Here is a 20,524-nt window from a genome sequence, read left to right as displayed (position 1 = left end):
CGCGCCCTGGCTTCTCCCCGACTCCCGAGTCTTCAACTTGAGTTCGTCTTCTTTCCTAGCCACCTGGCCCAACGCCCTACAAGGCGAGATATTGCTGTTTGAGATTTGGACGAATACCCAAGGAATTTTAGTGAGTAATGAAGCAACCATCGACCCATGCTGATATATTCCACCCTAGTCGAAGGATGCTCTACAATATCTCAAGTACGACCCCCGACGTCGACTCAGATCCTGACGATGTCGGCGACCTCCCCGGTCATACATCTCCTCTTCCGGAGGAGACGGTTCCGACCTCTAGCTCGCCAGTATCGTCCTCGCCATTCGCGCAAACGCCTCCCGACGATATTATCAGCTGCGGAACGACGCATCAAGTCTTGACCGGATCCTCGGACCCATTCTCATGGTTCAAGAATTCTCAGCGCGTGGACACCTACACGAATGAACACGAGACACCACGGGACACGGAGGGTCGACTCGCCGATGACTTGACTAGTCCTGGATCGCCACACTCGAGCTTTGCTACCCGCCTCCATGAACTACTGCTCGTCGTCCAAAGAGAGCGCTCACTGTCTGGGACAGCGTCGGTAGTTTCTTCTCAAAGTGGGACTCCGGAAAAACCGGGCAGGACGGGGTATGCCGAGGATATAAGTCCACCCTTCGCCCGGGAGGACTTTGGCACGCCCGTTGGCCCAGACTACCAAGCTGGGAATGTCATTCAAGATACTGGTTCTCCTGATTACTGGGCATACTTTCCCGAATCGACTTCCCTAGCAATTCCCTGCGATACCGAGCAGCTGCCCTCTCTCAACGGCGACAACTCCTGCTCGAGCGCATATAGTCACTCCGAAGAGCCTGTGTCTGAGACTGAGGTTGATTGTCCCGCATACATGCAGTACAACGCACTTTCTGTGGGCCCCTGTGTTGATCAGCGACGCTCTAGCTTCTCCAGTTCTCTGAAACGTTCTCTCGACCCTCCAGGCACTGCTCTGGGACTAATCAATGGCGAACCCTATCGCACCGATACCTCACACGGGCTAGAGTCATCCGCACCTCAAAGAAAACGTACCAAGAAGCTAGTTGTCGATTATCCACAATCATTCTCGACCCGTTCAAGATTCTTCTCTCGGAAGCCTTCTCTGGATGGCGCGTCTATGCAGCGTGGCGCCTTGAATGGGCCGTGCAACCATATCTCCCCTAAGCGGCGCATGTATGCGCAACGTGCCGCGAGCTTACGCCGCGCAGACTCATTGCGGAGCGAAGTATCGTCGTATGCGCGCGATTCTACGGACCAGGCAGTGAGTTGACTGACTCAACCTTCGACATACTAACCTTACCGGCGGGCCTCGTAGACACCAAGACGTACTTCGCTAGGCGGTAGCCTCGATTCCCTCTCTCCAATCGCAGAACAGAACGAAGGACCAGACTCGGATGACGAAGACGACATAACTTCCAGCCTTACACCCTACGCATATATCCCGACGGAACCCGCTACGCCCATCCCCGCTCCCCGCCGTCGCGCTCTACCGGGCCGCATCCCGACGCCTCCACGGTCTCCCCTTCCTGTCCCACTGCCGATTGTTGCGCCCCCTGCGTTCGAAGAGATTCCCAGCGCACCGCTCAACGAAGAAGACGCGGCCGAGCGCCGGATCCGAGCATTGATGAAGCGCGAAGCTACAGAACGAAGAGCGGACGGACTGTTGTGCGCGGATCAGAGTGACAGAGAGTGTCTTTTGAGAAGTGGAGACGGTAAGGGCGCTGCTGAAACTGATGACATTTCGAAACGACGAAGGGACATGAGTGCGCCAGGCAACAGTGAGGACCCGGAGTCGAGGGCGATATTGAGGCAGTGCGCTAGTTCAGTGGGTAATGTTGACACGGAACCAGGTCCGGTACGGAGCAAGTTCGCCATAGTGGAGGGGTTTGACCTCGGCATCGACGAGGAGATACGCCCTGAATGCGTTGATTGGATCCTAGAAGTAAGCATTCTCGTCATCGCCAAGCGTAACCTGTAGCTCATACACGAGAATACGCTAGGTTCTCCCGGACATAAGCGGCCAACCAAGACGCGCACGCAAGGACCTCTACGAGCAGCTCCGGGACTCCTCCGAGACACGCTGGCACGCTGCTCAGCTCTTCACTCGCTACTCTCTCCGCCTTGGATCGGTTCATTCACATGCGACATTCCCTGCGAGTCCATCCGCAGAGGGAGTGTTTCGTGGCAGCGTCTCAACCGAGAAGGCACTTCTTATGCATGACGGGTGTGAAGATGTCATCTGGGACTGTGCCGTGGCATGTGTCGTGCTTAGCGTCAAAGTGAGTGCATGCTCGTCTAACGAGAAGCGTGCATGCAAGGGAACGCTTTCCATAGTTTCATCGTGATGTCTTTCCCCCGTACTACTTGATTCCGGCGCGCGAGTTCGGTGCGCTCGCTTCCCACACAATGTCTTATGCCGACCTCGAGGTAAGGCGAGATCATTGTCATCGTATGATGAGGCTTAATGTCCTGTTTATGCCCTAGGCTGCGCAGTGCGACGTCCTCGATGCGCTGTCCCATTCGGTCGGTTGTGTCACTCCGGGCCAGTATCTCCATGACCTGTGGCTCGCGCTGCCTAGCTTACGGGATCTACTCGCCTTCGAGAACGGGTGGCAAGCTGCGCAAGAAGAGACATGGGCCATCTTATTGGAGGCATTCATGCGTGGGTCTGCCGTGTTGATCCTGGTCGCATTGCACAGTGCACTTGCATGACGATGGATCACAGAGCTGACTACTATGTGACCACTAACAGAGCGAGGCATCCTCCGGTTCCCCACGTCTCTTCTTACAGCTTGCGCACTCATCGACGGCTGCGTCGACGTGCTCATCGAACGCTACAAAGTCAAAGTCCACACAGCCAATCCCTACAAGAGCAGGCGCAGACCAAGTAGCGGTGCCGGACGCCTTATCCGCAAGGATCGCAACGAGGATCACCGAAGGCAGGCCTCTAAGGCGGTTCAGAGCTTCAAGCTCGATTTGCAGGAGCTCTTGGGGTATACGGAGGTTCGTGGTCAGATGTCTGCTAGTGTGGCTTGGCAAACGATGCTGATCGGTTGATGTTGGGTAAGGCCGATGTGCGGTATTGTCGGTTCTGGTTGAGGTCCGCTGCGTAGAGTCCATGCTACTTCTGCTTGCTGTTTTCACATACAGTATGCCGTCGAGTAACGAGAAAGAGCTATTGGCGGCGCACGTCATCTCAAGAATCCGTTGTTCCATGCGACAAACAAGTCAAGAGCTTCAATCAAGCTTCAATCACGGCCGGGTAGTGACTAGTGAACGAGCTGATGCGCTTGTCAAGAGAGTCGCCGGGCAAGCCACAGTGTATTACCGTGCTTACTCGATGGCCGGTAAATCGTGCCAACATGCTTGTGGCAGATCGTATCCGTCTTTGAAGCGTCCGATTGGTGGTTTGGGAAGTGAGTACTGGTTGGTGCATCGTTCGCGCGTCCCTGTTCTGAAGACAAATCCGTCGAGCGGGCTTCGCTGCCTACTTTTGGGTCGTGTCATCAAGTCCTTCCATCAATGTTAACCAGTCACAGAAGATATGGTACATTGCGGTCGGTATCGGCTACCCAATGGTGCGCCGTATGTTGCAAGTATGTTGGGCTCACCTGGGTCTCATTGAAGTCGTCGAATATGTTCGGGCATCGGTCGGGCACTGCTCCGCATGCCGCGAACGAGCCCCGTCCAGCCCGCCGGTCGACGACGTCTATCGCGGCACACGCATTCGCGTTCTATCGCCACTGGTGCGGTGATGCTGTTCCGTCTTGTGAACCTAGACCGCCATTTACGGGGGCAAACCGTCACAAACGTGTAACGTGTAACCCCTGACTCGGTGTTCACTCGGGCGAGTGGCTGTGCACCCCCGTGCTATGTCATCAGGACTAGGTTTGGCTGAAAACCCGGTGAGAGCCCCCAGCGAGTGTGTTTGACGAAAATGCGAGCTACTACTTATGTAGAACAAGGAATATCTTTGGCGGCCTTGGCCCTGACGCCGAACATCTCGTATAAATGTGGACCCCTCGGCAGATACCAGTACCAACGAACTGCCTATTCAGCGTATCGCACGCATCACTCATAACTCGCAAGCATCTCTCCTGTTCTAGCCACTGTCCCCCAAGACATAATATTCTGTGCAATGGCCACAAGTACCGCGACTACAGCCCCGAAACACACGGGCTTCGAGAATGCCGCTGAGCAGCTCGTTCCCATCGAGCTCAACATCCGTGGCGACTTCCCGCCCTGGCTGAGCGGAAACCTCTACCGCACAGGTCCTGGCACCTACAGCATCCCTTCGACCGCCGACCCGTCGAAAGTGACGGAGATCCAGCACTGGTTCGACGGCATCGCGATGCACCATCGCTTCGAGATCGTCCCAGCCTCCGAGGGTCAGGCTTCTCGCGTTCTGTATCGTTCGCACAAGGGCGCGCCGGACCTCGAGCAGCGGATCGCGGACGTGGGTGACTTTCCCCCGAAATTGTTCTCCTTCGCACAGCGCCAGCGTGATACGGATCCCTGTGCCAACATCTTCCGGAAGATCTTCACCTCGTTCTCGTCCCTGGGCGATGCGGTGGCTGCAATGAATTCCCGCGAGCGGAGCAACAAGCTCACGAACGTCTCCGTTACCATGACTCCAGACTTCCCGGGGATCACTCTGCCTGGGGGCGAGAAGACGGGTGAGGGAGAGAAGTCGGGGCCCCGCGTCATCGTCTCGAAGACCGACGCGAACATCCTGCAAGTGCTTGACGCGACGACGCTGGAACCCCTTGATCTGCTTTCGTACGCGCACATTGACCCGCGTCTTAGTGGGCAGCTGAGTGCGGCACATGCGTGTCGCGACGCCGAGACTGGTGAGTGGGCCCCGACGCTCAGTGGGATCAATAGGGCTAATGGCGCTACTCCGTGTTCAGGTGACTTCTACAACTTTGTCGCTGAGATGGCGATGAAGACGACGTGGAAAGTGTTCAAGATTCGTGGAGACAACGGCAAGGCCGAGGTCCTCGCGACGTTTTCCGGGAAGGACGCTCCCCCCACTTATATACACGCGATGACGATGACGGATCGCTTCGTCATTGTCTGTGTCTGGCAGGCGCACATCAGAGGGTAGGTGTTCATGACCATAGTTCTGGGGTGTCGCGATAGTCCGTAATGCTGATGCACGGATTGATGGTTTAGTTTCGGCTTAGCTTTGCTGTCTACCCATAACATCGCCGATTCTATCGAGAAGACATGGAACCCGAAGTTCCCGTCTGTTTTCTACGTCGTCGATCGGCATAATGGTGGATTAGTCGCAAAGTACAAGGTAGCTAACCCGTCAGTGTTCAATGATGTATGCGAAGCTGACAAGGATACACTTCAGACCGACCCCTTCTTCGCTTTCCACTACGTCAACGCGTACGACGATCCCGAGACTGGCGATGTTGTTATCGACCTTTCTGTCTACCCTAACACGGGCGTCCTAGACATGCTCTACCTCGACAAGATGAGGGACACGAGGGACAGCAAACCCTGGATGGGCCGTGCGCGGAGGTTCCGCCTCTCGGATCCCGCCAAGGTACCAGTGACCAATATCAACGACCCCGTGGCACGGAACTGACACAACTTAGGTGGCGGAGAAAGGCAGTGTTCCAGTCCTGGATGCGAAGATCGCCTTCACGCTTCCACAGAGTGTTGGCGTGGAGCTTCCGACGCTCGCGCCGGGCAAGCACCACCATGCGTACCAATATGCGTACGGCATCACCAGGCGGCCCATTGGGAAAGGTTTCTCGGATGGCATCATCAAGCTCGACATGAAGGCTGCCGTGACTGCTGCCACTGCCAGCGAACCTCTGGAAGGCAAGGAAAGTGAATACGCGAAGATATGGCGCCTCGCAGGACACGCGCCCTCCGAACCCATCTTTGCCCCGCGGCCTGGAGGGGCCTCAGAGGATGACGGCGTTTTGCTGTCCGTCGCGCTTGACTCGACGCCCGAGAAAGGCGCAGGACAGAGCGCCCTCATCGTGATCGATGCGAAGACGATGAAGGAAGTCGCGCGAGCAGAGATGCCGAACATCTACCCCTTCGGTTTCCATGGAGTTTACACGCAGGCAGGGGTCCAGGCAAGTAAGAACGCGTTGTAACAGTGGTCACCGGCCACCCATGGGGGTTATCGCTTTCGGTACATATGTACTAGTATACTCAGGTGCTCTACTCAGACTATCTATCTATCTATCCGTTGTTTAGTTTGCTTCTCATCTGTCACTATAACGCTGGAACTAATACGCTGGAAATGGGCGGGTGTGATGTGTGACCGCGAGAAACTGCCCCCGAGAAAGCGATGCTGCTATAGCATAGCTCTGCGATCGCTTGTTGTAAAAGCTAGCTAGTATAGAAACATCGCAACATATGGCGGCGAATTGTGACATGGTCGCGTACAAATGTCGTCACAATGTTGATAACTTCGCGAAAGAGAACGAGAAGACTTCAGCAGACCATATACAGCATGTATCGCTAAGGAGTTACAGCCTTCGGAAGTCAGAAGTCTGACCTGAAGAAGCAGCGGCTACATAGAGTCACGTGGATCATTCTCCGCTGCGCTCATTGTCGACGCTGTCCGACACGGCGAGCACAATTCTTCCCACCACCACCACCACCACCACCGTAGTCGTCGGACCCATCAACTCCCTTTCTGCCTCCTTTCTTGCCCCGTTCCGCTGCGTCCTCAGTCTAGCCCCCTTCGCCCCTGCTCCTGAACGTCCCTGAGCGGAAAGAGCGCGCGATCAAGATACCGTCTTCGCGCGCGGTTAGCAAAAACCGCCACTCCCCGCTAATATATAGCCCGAACAGACGTCTGACAGCTCGCAGTCAAGCCTTCCTTCCCCCCAACCATCATGTCGACCTCCTCGCAAATCCCAGACGTCCCGACGCCGTTCTCGCCGCTCCTCAAGCTCAATCTCCCATCGCCTGCGGAGTATCGCAAGCGCAAGGTCGCACTCATCTCTGGTGAGCACGATGCATCCTAAACTTGTTCAGCTGCATGTTGACGCACGTCGGCGCCGTCAGGGATCACTGGACAGGATGGGTCTTACTTGTGAGTACTCCTCTTCATCTCATCTCTCTGTCAGGAGACACGGCATGCGACATCCATGTCCCATAGCCTTCCGTCCTCGTTGCAAGAGTACGCTCGTCAAAATGTGCGGTCGTTGGGCGGGCATGTGTAGGCACGATCTGTGGAGCGCAGCAAGCCCATCACGGCTATCTCGGTTATCCTGAGGTTCGCGCGCGATGGGCTGCCCGCCTCCGCGCGATACGTTTTGGGGTGCCCACTTTAAGGGACTCTCAAGGGGAGCGTGCACTGATTGCGGGTCCTGATCGCGCGTCACTTCACACCCATTATTGTGCACGCTAATTGGCCCAAAATCCACGGCATCGCGGTTTCTCATGGTTCGTTCTCAGCGTGCCCAGACAGTACGCAATGTGTTGTGCGCTCTGGCGCAATGACGCCCAGTGTCAACGCCCACGTCACATAACATAGCGCGGACTTGCATGGAGTGTACTGCGACAGGCTCCCTCTCCTACAACAGGCTACAATATGTGCCTATTTCTATTCCACCCTCTAACATGCATCATTGTTACTTCATGCAACACGATTTTGGTTCTCACAGCAGCGTGGACTGCGACATGTCCTTGCCGCGCCTCGACTTCGTTTCTACATTTTCGGCACATACTTCCCGGCAAATCAGCTGCCATCTGTGAATCGACCTCTGACCGTACAATATTCACAGGACAGAACTGCTGCTCTCTAAAGGCTACGAGGTACACGGTATCATCCGGCGATCATCCTCTTTCAACACCAGCCGGTTGCACCACCTGTACGAAGACCAGCATGAGCGGCCGAACAAGTTCAAGCTGCACTACGGCGACCTGAGCGACAGCACGAACCTCGTGTACATCATCGCGCAGGTGCAGCCAACGGAGGTGTATAACCTCGGCGCGCAGTCGCACGTCAAGGTCTCGTTCGAGATGGCGGAGTACACGGGCGACGTGGACGGGCTGGGCACGCTGCGGCTGCTGGACGCGATCCGGACGTGCGGGCTCGAGCGGCACGTGCGCTTCTACCAGGCATCGACGTCCGAGCTGTACGGCAAGGTCGTCGAGACGCCGCAGTCGGAGACGACGCCGTTCTACCCGCGGAGCCCGTACGGTGTCGCGAAGCTGTACGCGTTCTGGATCACGAAGAACTACCGCGAGGCGTACGGCATGTACGCGTGCAACGGTATCCTTTTCAACCACGAGAGCCCGCGCCGTGGCCGGACATTCGTCACCCGCAAGATCTCGCGCGCTGCCGCCGACATCTCGCTCGGGAAGCAGTCATGCCTCTATCTGGGTAACATCGATGCCCAGCGTGATTGGGGCCATGGTGAGTTTCGTGTCCACTGTTTCCCCACGGTGACTCACCCTAGGACACTGAACAGCCGCTGATTACGTTGAGGGGATGTGGCGGATGCTTCAGCAGGACACGCCTGATGACTTCGTCCTCGCCACGGGCGAGACCCACCCTGTGCGCGAGTTCGTCGAGAAGTCGTTCGCCATCCTCGGAACGACCATCCAGTGAGTGTCTTCGCTCTTGGGTCTCTTCGCCTGTTCTCTGCGACCTTCATCACATGCGCTGGCGCTCTCTTCCTCGCGTCTTATGGGCGACCCACTCATACTTCTTCCGCAGGTGGCGAGGCTCTGGGACCGAAGAGGAGGGTGTAGACACGAAGACGGGCAAGGTCGTTGTCAAGGTAGATTCACGGTACTTCCGTCCTGCCGAGGTCGAGTATGTATTCTTCCTTCATCTTCCACATACCGAGCTGTTGATCTGACCTACTCGTCCGCTTCACAGACTCCTACTCGGCAATCCCACAAAAGCCGAGAAGGTCCTCGGATGGAGGCGCAAGGTCGACTTCGACTCGTTGGTGAAGGAGATGGTTGAGGCCGACCTCAAGGCGGCGGGTTCGCTCGTGGAGGACCAGAACTAATGAGCTTGGCGGATAATGGTCCGGTTTGCGGGGCCGATTCGCTGACGTTGATTTATAATACCGAAATATCGAACTACCATGCAGCACGTCGTATACCGTGTAGGTTGCGATCTGTGTGTACAATACATGTTTAACGAGTCGCCTGCAGCACATATCTGCAGCACGATCGTATGCCGAACTGGTTGGAGTATTGACAGTCTGGACGCGCCAGTTCAAATGGGACCAACATTGGACGACTGCCAGTGGTCCGTTAGATTATGTACGAGCCTCGACTACAGTATGTAGTAGCTGCATACTAGCATTACCCCAAAGGCAATGTATGCACTCGCCGTTAAGCTTACACAAGTGACTCGTGGTGATTTACCACTAGTCGTGCGACAGTCTGCCCAGGGTCTGTTCCTCTTGAGCGGGACTCGCGGGACACCTTCGGCATGCGTTATCTTTGCTACCCCACGGCATCGAGTCATTGGCACATCCCCGGGCAGCAGGCTACATGGGACCCTACAGTCTCCACTCACCGTGCATTCACGAAACCTCAGGCTGCCAGTGACGGGAGTTCACGCTAGCGACGAATAGCTGAGCCTCTTCGGACTGAGTTGACATGTGTGGACAGGACGCTACCGTTGATTCTACAGGCTTATGGCATAGGGAAGACCCCGTTACCGAACCGCAAGGGACTGGCGAGTCGATCTATAGACCCGAGGTTCTTGATGCCATTGAGCAAATAATCACATCAGGCTTGAGCGAGGAGCTGCGCACGCTCAGCCTGGACATACATGGTACGTGAGGCTTGCAACGTTCACGAGTCACAACGCTTCAAGTTGTCGAGCCCGAAAGCTCATAACTTTTCGCAGACCATCCAGAGGTCCGGTGGGAGGAACAGTGAGCATTCGCTCTACTGGTTTCATTCCGTGCTGATCTGAACTTTTTCTACGCACTGTCGTGTCACGCAGCCGCACTCATGATGTCTTGACGGACTTCATGCAACGGAAGAAATGGGAGGTTACCAAACACCATCTTTCCCCTACAGCATGGAAGGCCACATTCACGCGCGGAACAGGCGGTCGCACCATAGGCGTTAACTCTGAGATGGACGCGCTCCCCGGCGTCGGTCATGCATGTGGCCACAACCTCATCGCTATCGCTGGAGTGGCTGTCGCTCTGGCAATCGGCGCTGTACTCGAGCAGTTCGACATACCTGGAACAGTCATCCTGTTAGGTACTCCAGGTAAGCTCCTATTATTTCATGATACTGTAACCCGGTGACCAACAGACGGTCACGTACAACTTACAGCGGAGGAGGGCGGAGGAGGCAAGACAATGCTTCTGGAGAAAGGCGCGTATGAAGGGATGGTCGCTTGTGTCATGTCAGTGATGCACTGCTTTGTCAGACGAGTCGTTCTTGACCGGTTGACCTCCCGCGCAGGTGTCATCCCGCTCCGGGCCCCAAGCATTCAGCCGCACTAAGCAGTTGTCTCGCTCGGCAGATCCTCGAAGTCGAATTCCACGGACACACGTTCGTTCAGTTATCTGGTGCACCGATCAGCCGACTGAACCACGATTTGCAGAGCGCACGCGGCGCTGTCCCCTTGGGAAGGCCAGAATGCTGTGGACGCAGCGGTGTCGGCTTATAACAGCATTTCGATGCTGCGACAACAATTATTGCCAACCCATCGCGTGCACGGCATCTTCATTGGCAAGGATTGGACGCCCAATAGTACGTATCACGTATACCATAATCCATGGTTTCCACTCTGATTGCACCCCTTGCAGTCATACCGGACTACGCAAAGATGGTGTAAGGCAGGCGAATTGATGACATACTGCGAACTGAGAGTTTTTCCAGGTGGTATGTCCGCGCTCCCACTAGAGCCGAGATGGAGGCGTCTACACAACGTGTTATACCTTGCTTCAGGTGAGTGTCCCTTGTGTCACAATCAAGAAGTCACGATGAGCGTGAGTACCTAGAGGTGCCGCAGTGGCCACGGCTTGCAAGGACGATGTCAAGATCGCAGGGACGACGTACGATCTACGGCAAAATAAAGCATTAGGTCTGTCCGGGCCAAGCTCTACTACCTTCAGCACGGCGAGGAAGTCTCGCTCATCCTTGTCTTGTGGCGCATAAAGGGGACAGCTTCGCCCAAACCTTCCGGAGCAGATACGGCTCGGTCAGCTATGGATACGGAATACAGAGCGCATCAACCGATTTTGTGAGCAGCAATCGTCTCTGCTTCCGTGTCTCGCTGATGCCGTGTGTCGATAATGTAGGGCAATGTCACTTACGGTAAATGCTCGCTGACATCTGCATACCGTTCACTGATATCAGTCACGCGAAAGCGCTTCCCGCGCTGCACCCATCCTTCGGTGAGACACAGACCTGCCATCGTGCCCCTTACATATCGGGCCTCACACATGTTGTCAGCCATCCCCACCATCGAGAACGGAGGTAACCACACCATAGCGTTCGCAGAGTCAGCCGCGAGCGAGGCTGCGCACAAAGCCACCCTCGATGTCGCGAAGGCACTGGCTGCAACCGCTGTGAGGGTATTAGACGATGCAGAATTCTACGTGAAGGTTAGTGCGGTCATCCGCGAGGGGACTGAGAATCGTCTGACGCTCCCTGGGGTTGCAGGTGAAGGAGACATACGAGGCAGACCGCGCTGTTAGGGAGAGATAATGACGGCGAATTGAGACTAGCCGATGAACATCAAGCACTTTCAATCTCTACGAGCCGTACATATTCTCGCGCTGCTAGTCATCTGGCGAGTTGTGTCCGTGATTGACCGGAAACCGGTCTAAGCAATGGCCTACTGTTCGCGAATTGAGGACTGGAAGAACGCCGTTAAGACCAACTCGAGACCGTTGTACAGCGTACTGTATACATCGCACTGTCCTTGTTTCCCCGAGTACTGGGAACAGGGGGCGACATGCCACAGCATCGCCTCAGATGATACCTTTGCGACCTCAACCGTGGCTTTTCAATAAGCATTCGTGGAGACAACGTCCTAACCGTTGACCTAATGTGGACCGGATCTGTGTACATCTGACCACGGTATCAACAGCTAGACTTCTGCCCTCTTGTCTGTCCTCGCGCGCGCATGGTTCGCCAAGAACCACTGCACAGTCTCATCGAGCGCTGCATCAATGACATGGTCAGCTTCAGCAAACTCACGCAGACGACGCATTGATGGGCCACGTACCCTTCTGAAACGGCGTAAATTCGAAGTTCCCGATGAGCGATATGAGCTTCTTGTTGCTTGCCGGTTTGCGGAACTGGCCCTCCGCCTGAGAGGTGTCGAAGACGTACTCGCCCTTGAAGTCCATCGCCCGGACGATCGCATCTGTGAGCGTCTCAATGGACACTTCTTCCTCTTCGCCAACAGAGAGGATGACGGGCTCGACCGAGTCGTACTCGCGGAGTTGCCAGATGAACAGCTTCGCGAGGTCGTGCGAATAGATGAACTGTCGAAGCGGTTTACCAGTCCCGCCGACGACGAAGGACGTGCCGTTCTCTATGTGATATGGCCAAGATGAGCTAATAGGTAGCTTGCTATGGCCAGCACACATACGCTGAGCGAGGAAGCACTTATGGATCAACGCAGGAATGACATGTGCTGATTCGAGTTCGCTGCACATATCATCATCAGTGCATATCTTACATTCAAGGCGAAGAGAAGCTGACAAGTTATCGTGAGGCCCAAAGATACTCGTGGGAATAGCAGAGGTGAAGTTGCATCCGAACTGCTCCTTGTATGCTCTAACATAATGATAGTTCAGAGGACTCTGCTCTATGCTACCAGTGCGATGTGACACACCGATTTTGCACGTCAACCATACGCTTTGCATGTGAATACCCGAAGTTGCTCGGGTGCGGGGGACCAAGGTGAATCTTCGTCTCGTCCAGAGGATACGTGACTTTGTCGGGGAAGACGCAGGTAGAGAGACAGGAGATGACCTTCTTCACACCTAGGACATGCGAGGTGTGTAAGATGTTGTCATTGATGAGGATATTGTCACGCAGGAACGTAAGCTGCCAGCCATATTGTTAGGGCCCGCGACGCTGCAGAAGAAAACCGACGGACGTTGCGTTTCATATTAATGTACACCCCGCCAACTATTGGGTTTATGAGTGATCAGCATGCTGCTATCAATGACTCGTAGAACGGCCATCGACGTACCAATTGCAGCCAGATGGATGACATGCGTCGGCTTGTGCTTCTCAAACAACGCCATTGTCTGGGCAGAATCCCTATGCACGCTCCGTTACTACGTCCATGAAACCAAACGAATACAGATCGAGATACCGTAGGTCTGCATCCTTCGAACTGACAAATACCCAGTGTTCCCCCGCTTTCTTGCCGAACCGCGAGCCCTCAGGCTCGATAGCGAGGATGTGTTGTAAGGCCTTACCCACTAGACCAGTGCCGCCAGTCACCAGGATGACAGACATATCCGCCGCAAAAGGGGGCTAGGGAGAGATCACAATCGAGGTAAGAGAACCACGTCCTGGCGCTTTTTGGCCTATTTTGTGTAATCGTAGCTGCGGCGGCTCATGTTCATGACTCGCGCTGCGCTTATGGCAGCCAGCGACAGTCGTCAGTGCATCTCACCATCATGTATCGCAACTTGAGAACGTCTCGCCGTCTCTGCGACTGGTATGTACACACTGCCTGCGTTCCGTTAAGTAATTGAAGCCACTGCGATGCATACTTACTCACCGAGAAAAAGAAAGGACCCTCCCGTGGACATTGAATTCGCTACGCAGACTCCCCGGTTCGTTTCGGAGTACTGCGGAGACGCGACCCCTGCCCTGAGCCTGTGCTGCAGCTGTATCTGTGGTAGACTGCCAATCGACATGCTTGGTACCTTCGAATTCCGACTCTGAATCAAGTGAGGCTGATAAGAGATCTCTGGATCCAGAACTCGCGCCGGGTTGGTACGTATACCAGCTGCACCATGCATGATTGTCATCGCCATGGCGAATCTTTGCCTTGAACGAGTAGGAAACATACGGTGGATCTGGGCGAAGCATGGCATGGCAGAATTATTAGTGTAACTGTAAGTACTGGTTACTGTGGGAATCGAAGCACATTCATCGATCACTATGTACTATGTAATGGGCATCCGGTATACTATTACACACTATACAGTAATTTCACGGTCCTCAACAGAGTCCTGCACTTCACCTCCTTACGCGATCAGTCTTCCTACCTCCCCTCACGCTGCCAATCTTGCCGAACACCATGTCGAGCTCAGTCATTCTGGTTACTGGTGGAACTGGCCTCGTCGGTAGCGCCATCAGGCATATCATCGAAACCGAGCCAGCAGGGTCGCGCTTTGGCAAGAAGCCCGGCGAGAAATGGGTGTTCGTGAGCTCGGGCGAGGGTGATCTCAGGTATGTGTAGCTTACATTGAGGAAAGCATGTACTGAGAGAGACGCAGGGATCCGGAGCAGACGAGGAAATTGTTCGAGAAGTACAAGCCGACACATGTCATCCATCTCGCGGCGCTGGGTGTGTATCCAACTTCTACCCTGCGATGAGCGCACGTTGAACAGCGATGGCTAGTTGGCGGATTGTTCAAGAACATGAAGTACAAGGTGCGTCACTATCATCATTTTCATGCCAGCCATTCCGATACCCAGTCCCACCTCGCAGCTCACCTTCCTACGCGACAACATTCTTATCAATGACAACGTCCTCCACACATCACATACCACAGGTGTGAAGAAGGTCATATCCTGCCTCTCGACGTGTGTCTTCCCCGACAAGGTCACCTACCCGCTCGATGAGACCAAGATTCACCTCGGACTTCCCCACGAGAGCAACTTTGGCTACGCTCACGCAAAGCGCATGGTGGATGTACAGAACCAGTGCGTTTCCTACAATTCCGACTGAGCTACCGTCTGACGTCTCTCGGTTAGTGCGTACAAGGACCAGTTCGGAGACAACTTCACGAGTGCGATACCGACGAACGTATTTGGGCCGCATGACAACTTGTGCGTATCGCTCATGTCACCCGTCAGGCTGATTGGCTCACCGCTATGACACTCAGCGACTTGGAAGGCTCGCACGTTATCCCCGGGCTCATCCATAAGTGCTACCTAGCGAAGAGTATGCACCGCGGAACCTGTTTCTGCAGTAAGGAGCTCACTGGTGCCTCTAGAAAACGGCACGCCGTTCGTCGTGATGGGTACGGGCAAGCCTCTGCGACAATTCATCTATTCGTACGACCTCGCGAAGCTGTTCATCTGGCAGTTGCGAGAGTACGATGACGTCGAGCCCGTCATTCTCTCCGGTGAGCCATACCGGCTATCATCACGCTGATATCCACTCACCCGAAGCATTGCCCAGTTGGCGAGGACGAGGAGGTGTCAATTAAGCAGGTCGCCGACGCAATCGTGAAGGCGATGGACTTCCAGGGCGAGTACACCTTCGATACGACCAAGGCGGACGGGCAATTCCGTAAGCCGGCGTCAAACAAGAATCTGCTCAGTCTCATGGGTGGATACGAATTCGCGCCGTTTGACAAGGGTATGTGTGCCTTTTCGCTGTGTCTGCATGATGGTTTAATGATGATGACATGTGCCTGCAGCATTGGACGAGACCGTGAAGTGGTTCCTTGCAAACTATGATAACGCAAGGACCGGTCTGAATGGCCGACCGACCGGGCACTAATTCCCAGGATAAATGCGTAGGGCACAGAGACTTTGCTTGAATGAAACATACCCGTGTAACAGTTGGTGCGCTCAATATCTACCGTCTCATATATGGCCTATCCATTGCTCGTGGCAACACATTGTTTGTGTTACCGAACCTGTTGGCTACTTCGACATGATCCCACCAGCCTTGTCCATATCAACACTCGGCTTTGTCGCCGCCGATAGGGGTGGTAGCGCGTGTGATTGTGTTCTGTCAATCCAGCCTCAACGTGCCGGGGCATAACTATGTACGTGCATCGTAACATCATCTTTGTACTCATGCGAAAGCATCAGTAGTACCGTGAAGGATCAGGAGTCAGGCACCAGCCATACACTCTCAGGCTGTCGACTTCAGTTGACACGCTTGACAGGTGCGCGTCACTACAATAGCGTCGATGTGCGTATATATGTAAGTGGCTCGAGCGTTCTGACCGCAAACAGTTCGCTGCTCACCTTGTCATGTCACCTACATCAGGTATCCATTTGTCTATCGACAATGCGACATGTTATGTCGGAGAGACCATTGCAGGCACGGTGACACTCGATCTCAAGGCTTTGCGGTCAGATCGAGTGAGCGCAGTGGCTGTGCATGTCTCTGGCATCCTCCAGATGTGAGTGGAGCAACCATTGTTCTATTGCCTGTATATGGCATGCGGTTGAAACTGACTGTCGTTCTCCTAGTGGCTACCTCGACAATTTTATTCCCCAGCAGTTGCCCACCTTGAGGCGGTTTCAGCTCGTGAAAGTGTCCAGACCGATCTGGAACGAGGGAGAGAGACCAGATTTGGACTCTCACTGGCAGTCCGCCATCCTCAGGGAGCCGTTCAAGTGGAAAGTCAGCAATAACGCACCGCCATCCATCGAGTCGAATCACAAAAACCATAACTGCTATGTCAATGTTACGTACACCATCGAAGTCGTGGGGCTCCGACCGGGCTTGCTTCGACTAGACAGACGGGTTCGCCGCACTGTAACCGTACAGCCGCCTGTCGACCAAGCAGAACTGAACACGCTCGAGCTACTTCGAAGGGGATACCAAGGGCCGTGGAGACAAGGGGGCATAAGCAAGCACGTCCGCAAATTATGGTTCTTGGGTGCCCGTGAATATGTAGAGGTCTTGGTACGTCGAATGTCAAGTCGTGTCGTCCCAGGACCCTGATATTAGTATTGTGCCATCGTTTCTGCGCCATTTGGTCCTCTGTCCCCGGCTTTGCGATACCGCTAGTTGGCTACACCCGAGATCGTGTATCCTGTCAATGCTGATATCCCGTTCACATTGGGCGTCATCACGAAGAGCCTGACAAAGCCTTATAAATCCGGCAGGGAGTCATGGCCGTCTCGTCCTGCGCGGCAGAGCGACGTGCACCTTGCGCTCAACCAGATCGTCAATGTTCATGTCCAAAGCAGCAAGGTCGGATGGAATGCCAAACAGGCGGGCGGTGCCTTCGAAAAACTCAAGCTAGGAGACGTGCACATGGAAAGACAAGAGGAAAGGTGGGAGGCATACGAAGATGGGAACGGTAGGTGGGAGCGCAAGACGGTGCTGAGGTCGACCTTCCGACTCGAGCGCCCTCCGTACACACATATCAATATCCCATTTCAACACGGCACGGCAGATGTCGAGGTCAAGGTACGCAGACCTGACAGTCTGTCGAGCGGGTAGTAGGTCTCACTGCTCGCATCAGCATAACCTCTATATCAGAGTCCGAGTCGGTACAGTGCGGTGGTTGAGGATGCAGATATCCCTGGACCATACACGTCGTTCTGCTGCTGGCTAATCGCACTTCGGCTGATGGCTGCGGACTGCAGTCCGATTCGATGCGGAGCGACCAGTCTCCCATTCAAAATCACCGATGTTTCAAGAGGGCTGGACCTAACTTGAAATTTCTGAGTCGACGTCGACTTTCACTCTTCCCGTCCTCTCCTTGAACTCACCTTGATGTCCTCGTTTGAATTCTCATGTGACGGTCAGCATGGAGCAATTGTGATATCGTCGAAGCTATACCCGCTGACATGTCGAAGCAACGTCCGGACGTCCTATTCACGAGCTATGGACCCTGGCCCATAGCCGCCTACGCCACCCTGTTTGCTCCAAGGGTAGGTTGCCATTCTGCGCTCACTTAGGGCCGGCACTTCAGTATCACGCCCGGGGAATCAACTGCCGGGTTCTCAGGAGCCAAGATTCGAAATTGCGTCATGGGCTCTAACGCTCTACGGTCGTCAGTACGCGGTCGCCGGTCAAGTTACATACTATGGGTCCTAGCTTCTAGTTGCAAACGCTTCGGGGGGCCCGAGTCAACAATGCATCGAAATTGGGGTATCTGGGACCAGGGAAGTGATGCATACACATGTGACGTATATCGAAGGACGGCCGCTCGGAACTCCGTCTTGACTTGACCATGTTGCACTTAACCGCACAGCTGTGTCCCAAGGCGCGCGCCGTGAGTCCCTCTCGACGTCCGCGCGACGCTCGGACCCTGTCGTGTTCAGGGGCTCGCTGCTTGGCCTGGCGCCCAGGTCTGCGGCGAGATCATGGCGAGGGTTCGCACAGGGTGCGTTAAGAGCTTACCAGCTGAAACGGTCCTTTCCGGTCATACGCAGAGATGCTCGAGGCATGGGAACACTAGCGTGCACCGAAAAGTCCGACTGGTTCGGCAGCAGGGGCGATGTATATACATAGATGCTGACAAGAATGTAGGCTTCGACTTGCCGAGTGCAGGTGTGACTCGTCTGTCATGAGCGTGTTGTCGCACGACGAGGGCGGTAGGCAAGTCAAGTCAAGTGTGGCCATCTCTGCAGACACCAGCGCACGTTCGGCATCACCGACAATCGACGCAATGTCGCCAGACAAGGAGAAGATCGACGCGGACGTCGAAGCAAAGGAGCGGTGCCCGGAGCCACCAGCGGATGCATCGAGCGTATCAGAGTTTCCCGAAGGCGGTTTGCGGGCCTGGTCAGTGGTATGGGGCGGCTTCTTCGCTTTCATTGCGACGTTTGGTATCACGAATTCTTATGTGGGTGTCCTCGTGCTGTCATCGAGGTTCGAGCCTGACGAAGCACTGGACAATCAGGGCGTATTTCAAGACTACTATCAATCAACATTGCTATCGCACTCGTCGTCATCAACTATCGCATTGATTGGGGCAATTCAGCTCTTCTTTCTGTACGGAGGCGGTCCGATCGTTGGGCGAATATACGATGCTTACGGGACTAGTGTACAGTGCATCCCACTCTTATTCCTCGCTGTTAAGACTCATATATCATATATCCGCGTAGGTTCTTATCCCGCTAGGGTCGTTCTTGATTGTGTTCTCCCTCATGATGCTGTCCCTGGTACAACCCGACAAGCCGTACCAGATCTTTCTCTCGCAAGGGATCCTCTTCGGGTTCGGGCTCGCGTGCATGTAAGCCTGGCGCCGTAAGCACGTCTCCTGCCTATTAGATCATGCTTAATCTCTCTCTCGCAGATTCAATCCGACCATGTCAGTGGCGGGGCACTGGTTCCGGAGGAGACGAGCGTATGCGATAGGCGTCATCGCCTCGGGCAGCTCGATAGGCGGCGTGTTCTTCCCGATCATGCTACAGCGGCTCATCGTCAGCATTGGCTTCCCGTGGGCTGTGCGCGCGGTGGCCTTCATCTGCCTGGGGTGCTTGACGATCGCATGCTTGACGATCCGCACGCGGTTGCCGCTATCGCGGAGTATCTCACTGAGAGGTTTGGTCGACCTCAACGGCTTCAAGGACTGGAGATACGTCCTAGCCACTATCGCGGCATTCTTGTGAGTGCTCAGTGAGCTTGATTATATATTTGACCGATTGAAAAACTCACCCCTTCGACTAGGGTGTTTTACGCCCTCTTCATACCCTACTTCTACATCCAAATTTTCGCGGACTTTTTCGGAGTCCCTAACAATTACGCCATATACCTCCTACCAATCATCAACGCCTTCGGGACACCCTCACGTATCATTCCAGGAATGATGGCAGACCGGTGGGGATGGTATGTGTGACCAGTATTCGTGACCGGTCGGCTTACCCCTGGAATAGCATTACCGTTCTCGTGCCTTCTACTGTGATCGCCAGCATATTCACGCTCGCGTTGTGGCTCCCGGCACGCACATCCGCTGCCATTACTGCTTTCGCAGCCATGTACGGGCTCTTTACAGGTTTGTCACTTTTGACTACACCATTTCATTGCCTGACGGCGGTTGCAGGCGCTTTCGTCACCTTGCTGCCCGCGTACATATACACCATCTCGCCCCTCGAAGTGTACGGCGCCCGGCTAGGTAGGCAGCTCAACATCAGCTCTTACATGTCCCTCACCGTGCCTGTGCACCTGCAGGAGCGATGTACTTCTTGGTCGGCATCGCCAACCTTGTTGGAACTCCCACAGCAGGCGCGTTCTTGACAACGATGGACGTGGCTGGTTTCAATGGTCTCATCATCTTCACCGGGGTGCTGCTGGCGGCGGGATCGTTGATATTGGGTGTCGTAGGGGTTGTCACGGAGGTTCGAAAACGACAAGCAGCGCGTCTGCCGTGATGATAAGCTTCGGAGATGTCACAGTCCGTAGATGCAGTGCTTACGGATAATTAGAATGTGGTGCACGTGCAGCAGTGTCCGCTGGATTTGAATGCACGACTTCTTAGTACGAGCATAAGGTCCGAGTCGCTGGCGGCCGAGGGTCGACGTGTTGAGTCGCGGCGGTAACTCTTCTACTTCAATGGACAAGCACATCGTTGCCTCGGGAATGATATCGAAACTTAAACAACTGGCCGGTACCGCACT

General features: G+C 54.8%; 8 protein-coding genes across 8 annotated transcripts; 7 read left to right on the top strand and 1 right to left on the bottom strand.

Annotated features, from left to right (window-relative positions):
• Positions 1-50: 50 nt before the first annotated feature.
• C8Q71DRAFT_851168 (uncharacterized protein) lies at positions 51-3,249 on the top strand. Its single transcript, XM_047926754.1, has 8 exons — positions 51-130; positions 179-1,295; positions 1,350-1,976; positions 2,035-2,313; positions 2,369-2,461; positions 2,519-2,696; positions 2,787-3,037; positions 3,103-3,249. Exons 2-8 carry the CDS (start codon positions 186-188, stop codon positions 3,145-3,147), a joined length of 2,583 nt encoding a protein of 860 aa, XP_047773905.1. The 5' UTR covers positions 51-130; positions 179-185; the 3' UTR covers positions 3,148-3,249.
• Positions 3,250-3,962: 713 nt separating this feature from the next.
• On the top strand, positions 3,963-6,117 carry C8Q71DRAFT_885930 (carotenoid oxygenase; the record flags this gene model as incomplete). The annotated part of the gene is made up of 5 exons (XM_047928569.1): positions 3,963-4,884; positions 4,945-5,137; positions 5,210-5,336; positions 5,394-5,588; positions 5,650-6,117. Coding segments are annotated over exons 1-5 (1,695 nt in total), but the record flags the coding sequence as incomplete, so codon positions are not given.
• Positions 6,118-6,528: 411 nt separating this feature from the next.
• On the top strand, positions 6,529-9,388 carry C8Q71DRAFT_785157 (uncharacterized protein). The gene is made up of 6 exons (XM_047925067.1): positions 6,529-7,015; positions 7,076-7,103; positions 7,798-8,432; positions 8,488-8,623; positions 8,736-8,834; positions 8,901-9,388. The coding sequence occupies exons 1-6, from the start codon at positions 6,904-6,906 to the stop codon at positions 9,034-9,036; spliced, it is 1,146 nt and encodes a 381-aa protein (XP_047773903.1). The 5' UTR covers positions 6,529-6,903; the 3' UTR covers positions 9,037-9,388.
• Positions 9,389-9,637: 249 nt separating this feature from the next.
• On the top strand, positions 9,638-12,172 carry C8Q71DRAFT_885908 (uncharacterized protein; the record flags this gene model as incomplete). The annotated part of the gene is made up of 14 exons (XM_047928568.1): positions 9,638-9,815; positions 9,891-9,918; positions 9,990-10,264; positions 10,331-10,403; positions 10,463-10,552; positions 10,605-10,753; positions 10,810-10,834; positions 10,883-10,951; positions 11,005-11,087; positions 11,164-11,246; positions 11,305-11,320; positions 11,374-11,400; positions 11,459-11,610; positions 11,669-12,172. The coding sequence occupies 14 exons, from the start codon at positions 9,638-9,640 to the stop codon at positions 11,711-11,713; spliced, it is 1,293 nt and encodes a 430-aa protein (XP_047773902.1). The 3' UTR covers positions 11,714-12,172.
• On the bottom strand, positions 11,669-13,612 carry C8Q71DRAFT_360783 (epimerase-domain-containing protein). The gene is made up of 7 exons (XM_047918068.1): positions 13,341-13,612; positions 13,215-13,285; positions 13,119-13,150; positions 12,852-13,066; positions 12,719-12,793; positions 12,237-12,664; positions 11,669-12,172 (listed from the first exon to the last, which is right to left on the bottom strand). Exons 1-7 carry the CDS (start codon positions 13,484-13,486, stop codon positions 12,099-12,101), a joined length of 1,041 nt encoding a protein of 346 aa, XP_047773901.1. The 5' UTR covers positions 13,487-13,612; the 3' UTR covers positions 11,669-12,098.
• A 667-nt stretch (positions 13,613-14,279) lies between these two features.
• Positions 14,280-15,922, top strand: C8Q71DRAFT_885872 (uncharacterized protein; the record flags this gene model as incomplete). Its single annotated transcript, XM_047928567.1, has 9 exons — positions 14,280-14,431; positions 14,479-14,549; positions 14,604-14,635; positions 14,694-14,908; positions 14,960-15,034; positions 15,091-15,149; positions 15,202-15,333; positions 15,390-15,569; positions 15,631-15,922. 9 exons carry the CDS (start codon positions 14,280-14,282, stop codon positions 15,711-15,713), a joined length of 999 nt encoding a protein of 332 aa, XP_047773900.1. The 3' UTR covers positions 15,714-15,922.
• Positions 15,923-16,195: 273 nt separating this feature from the next.
• Positions 16,196-17,514, top strand: C8Q71DRAFT_862356 (uncharacterized protein; the record flags this gene model as incomplete). The annotated part of the gene is made up of 4 exons (XM_047928020.1): positions 16,196-16,347; positions 16,418-16,856; positions 16,962-17,366; positions 17,422-17,514. 4 exons carry the CDS (start codon positions 16,196-16,198, stop codon positions 17,512-17,514), a joined length of 1,089 nt encoding a protein of 362 aa, XP_047773899.1.
• Positions 17,515-18,436: 922 nt separating this feature from the next.
• C8Q71DRAFT_785119 (monocarboxylate permease) lies at positions 18,437-20,441 on the top strand. Its single transcript, XM_047925066.1, has 8 exons — positions 18,437-18,750; positions 18,808-18,951; positions 19,013-19,140; positions 19,204-19,515; positions 19,578-19,736; positions 19,784-19,902; positions 19,951-20,022; positions 20,079-20,441. Exons 1-8 carry the CDS (start codon positions 18,472-18,474, stop codon positions 20,276-20,278), a joined length of 1,413 nt encoding a protein of 470 aa, XP_047773898.1. The 5' UTR covers positions 18,437-18,471; the 3' UTR covers positions 20,279-20,441.
• The last annotated feature ends 83 nt before the right edge of the window (positions 20,442-20,524 follow it).

This window comes from Rhodofomes roseus (assembly GCF_022264815.1).
Source record: "Rhodofomes roseus strain CIRM-BRFM 1785 chromosome Unknown C8Q71scaffold_30, whole genome shotgun sequence".
Lineage (NCBI taxonomy): Eukaryota > Fungi > Basidiomycota > Agaricomycetes > Polyporales > Fomitopsidaceae > Rhodofomes > Rhodofomes roseus.
The sequence above is the reverse complement of the archived record's forward strand: the minus strand, read 5'-3'. Positions and strand labels throughout refer to the sequence as shown.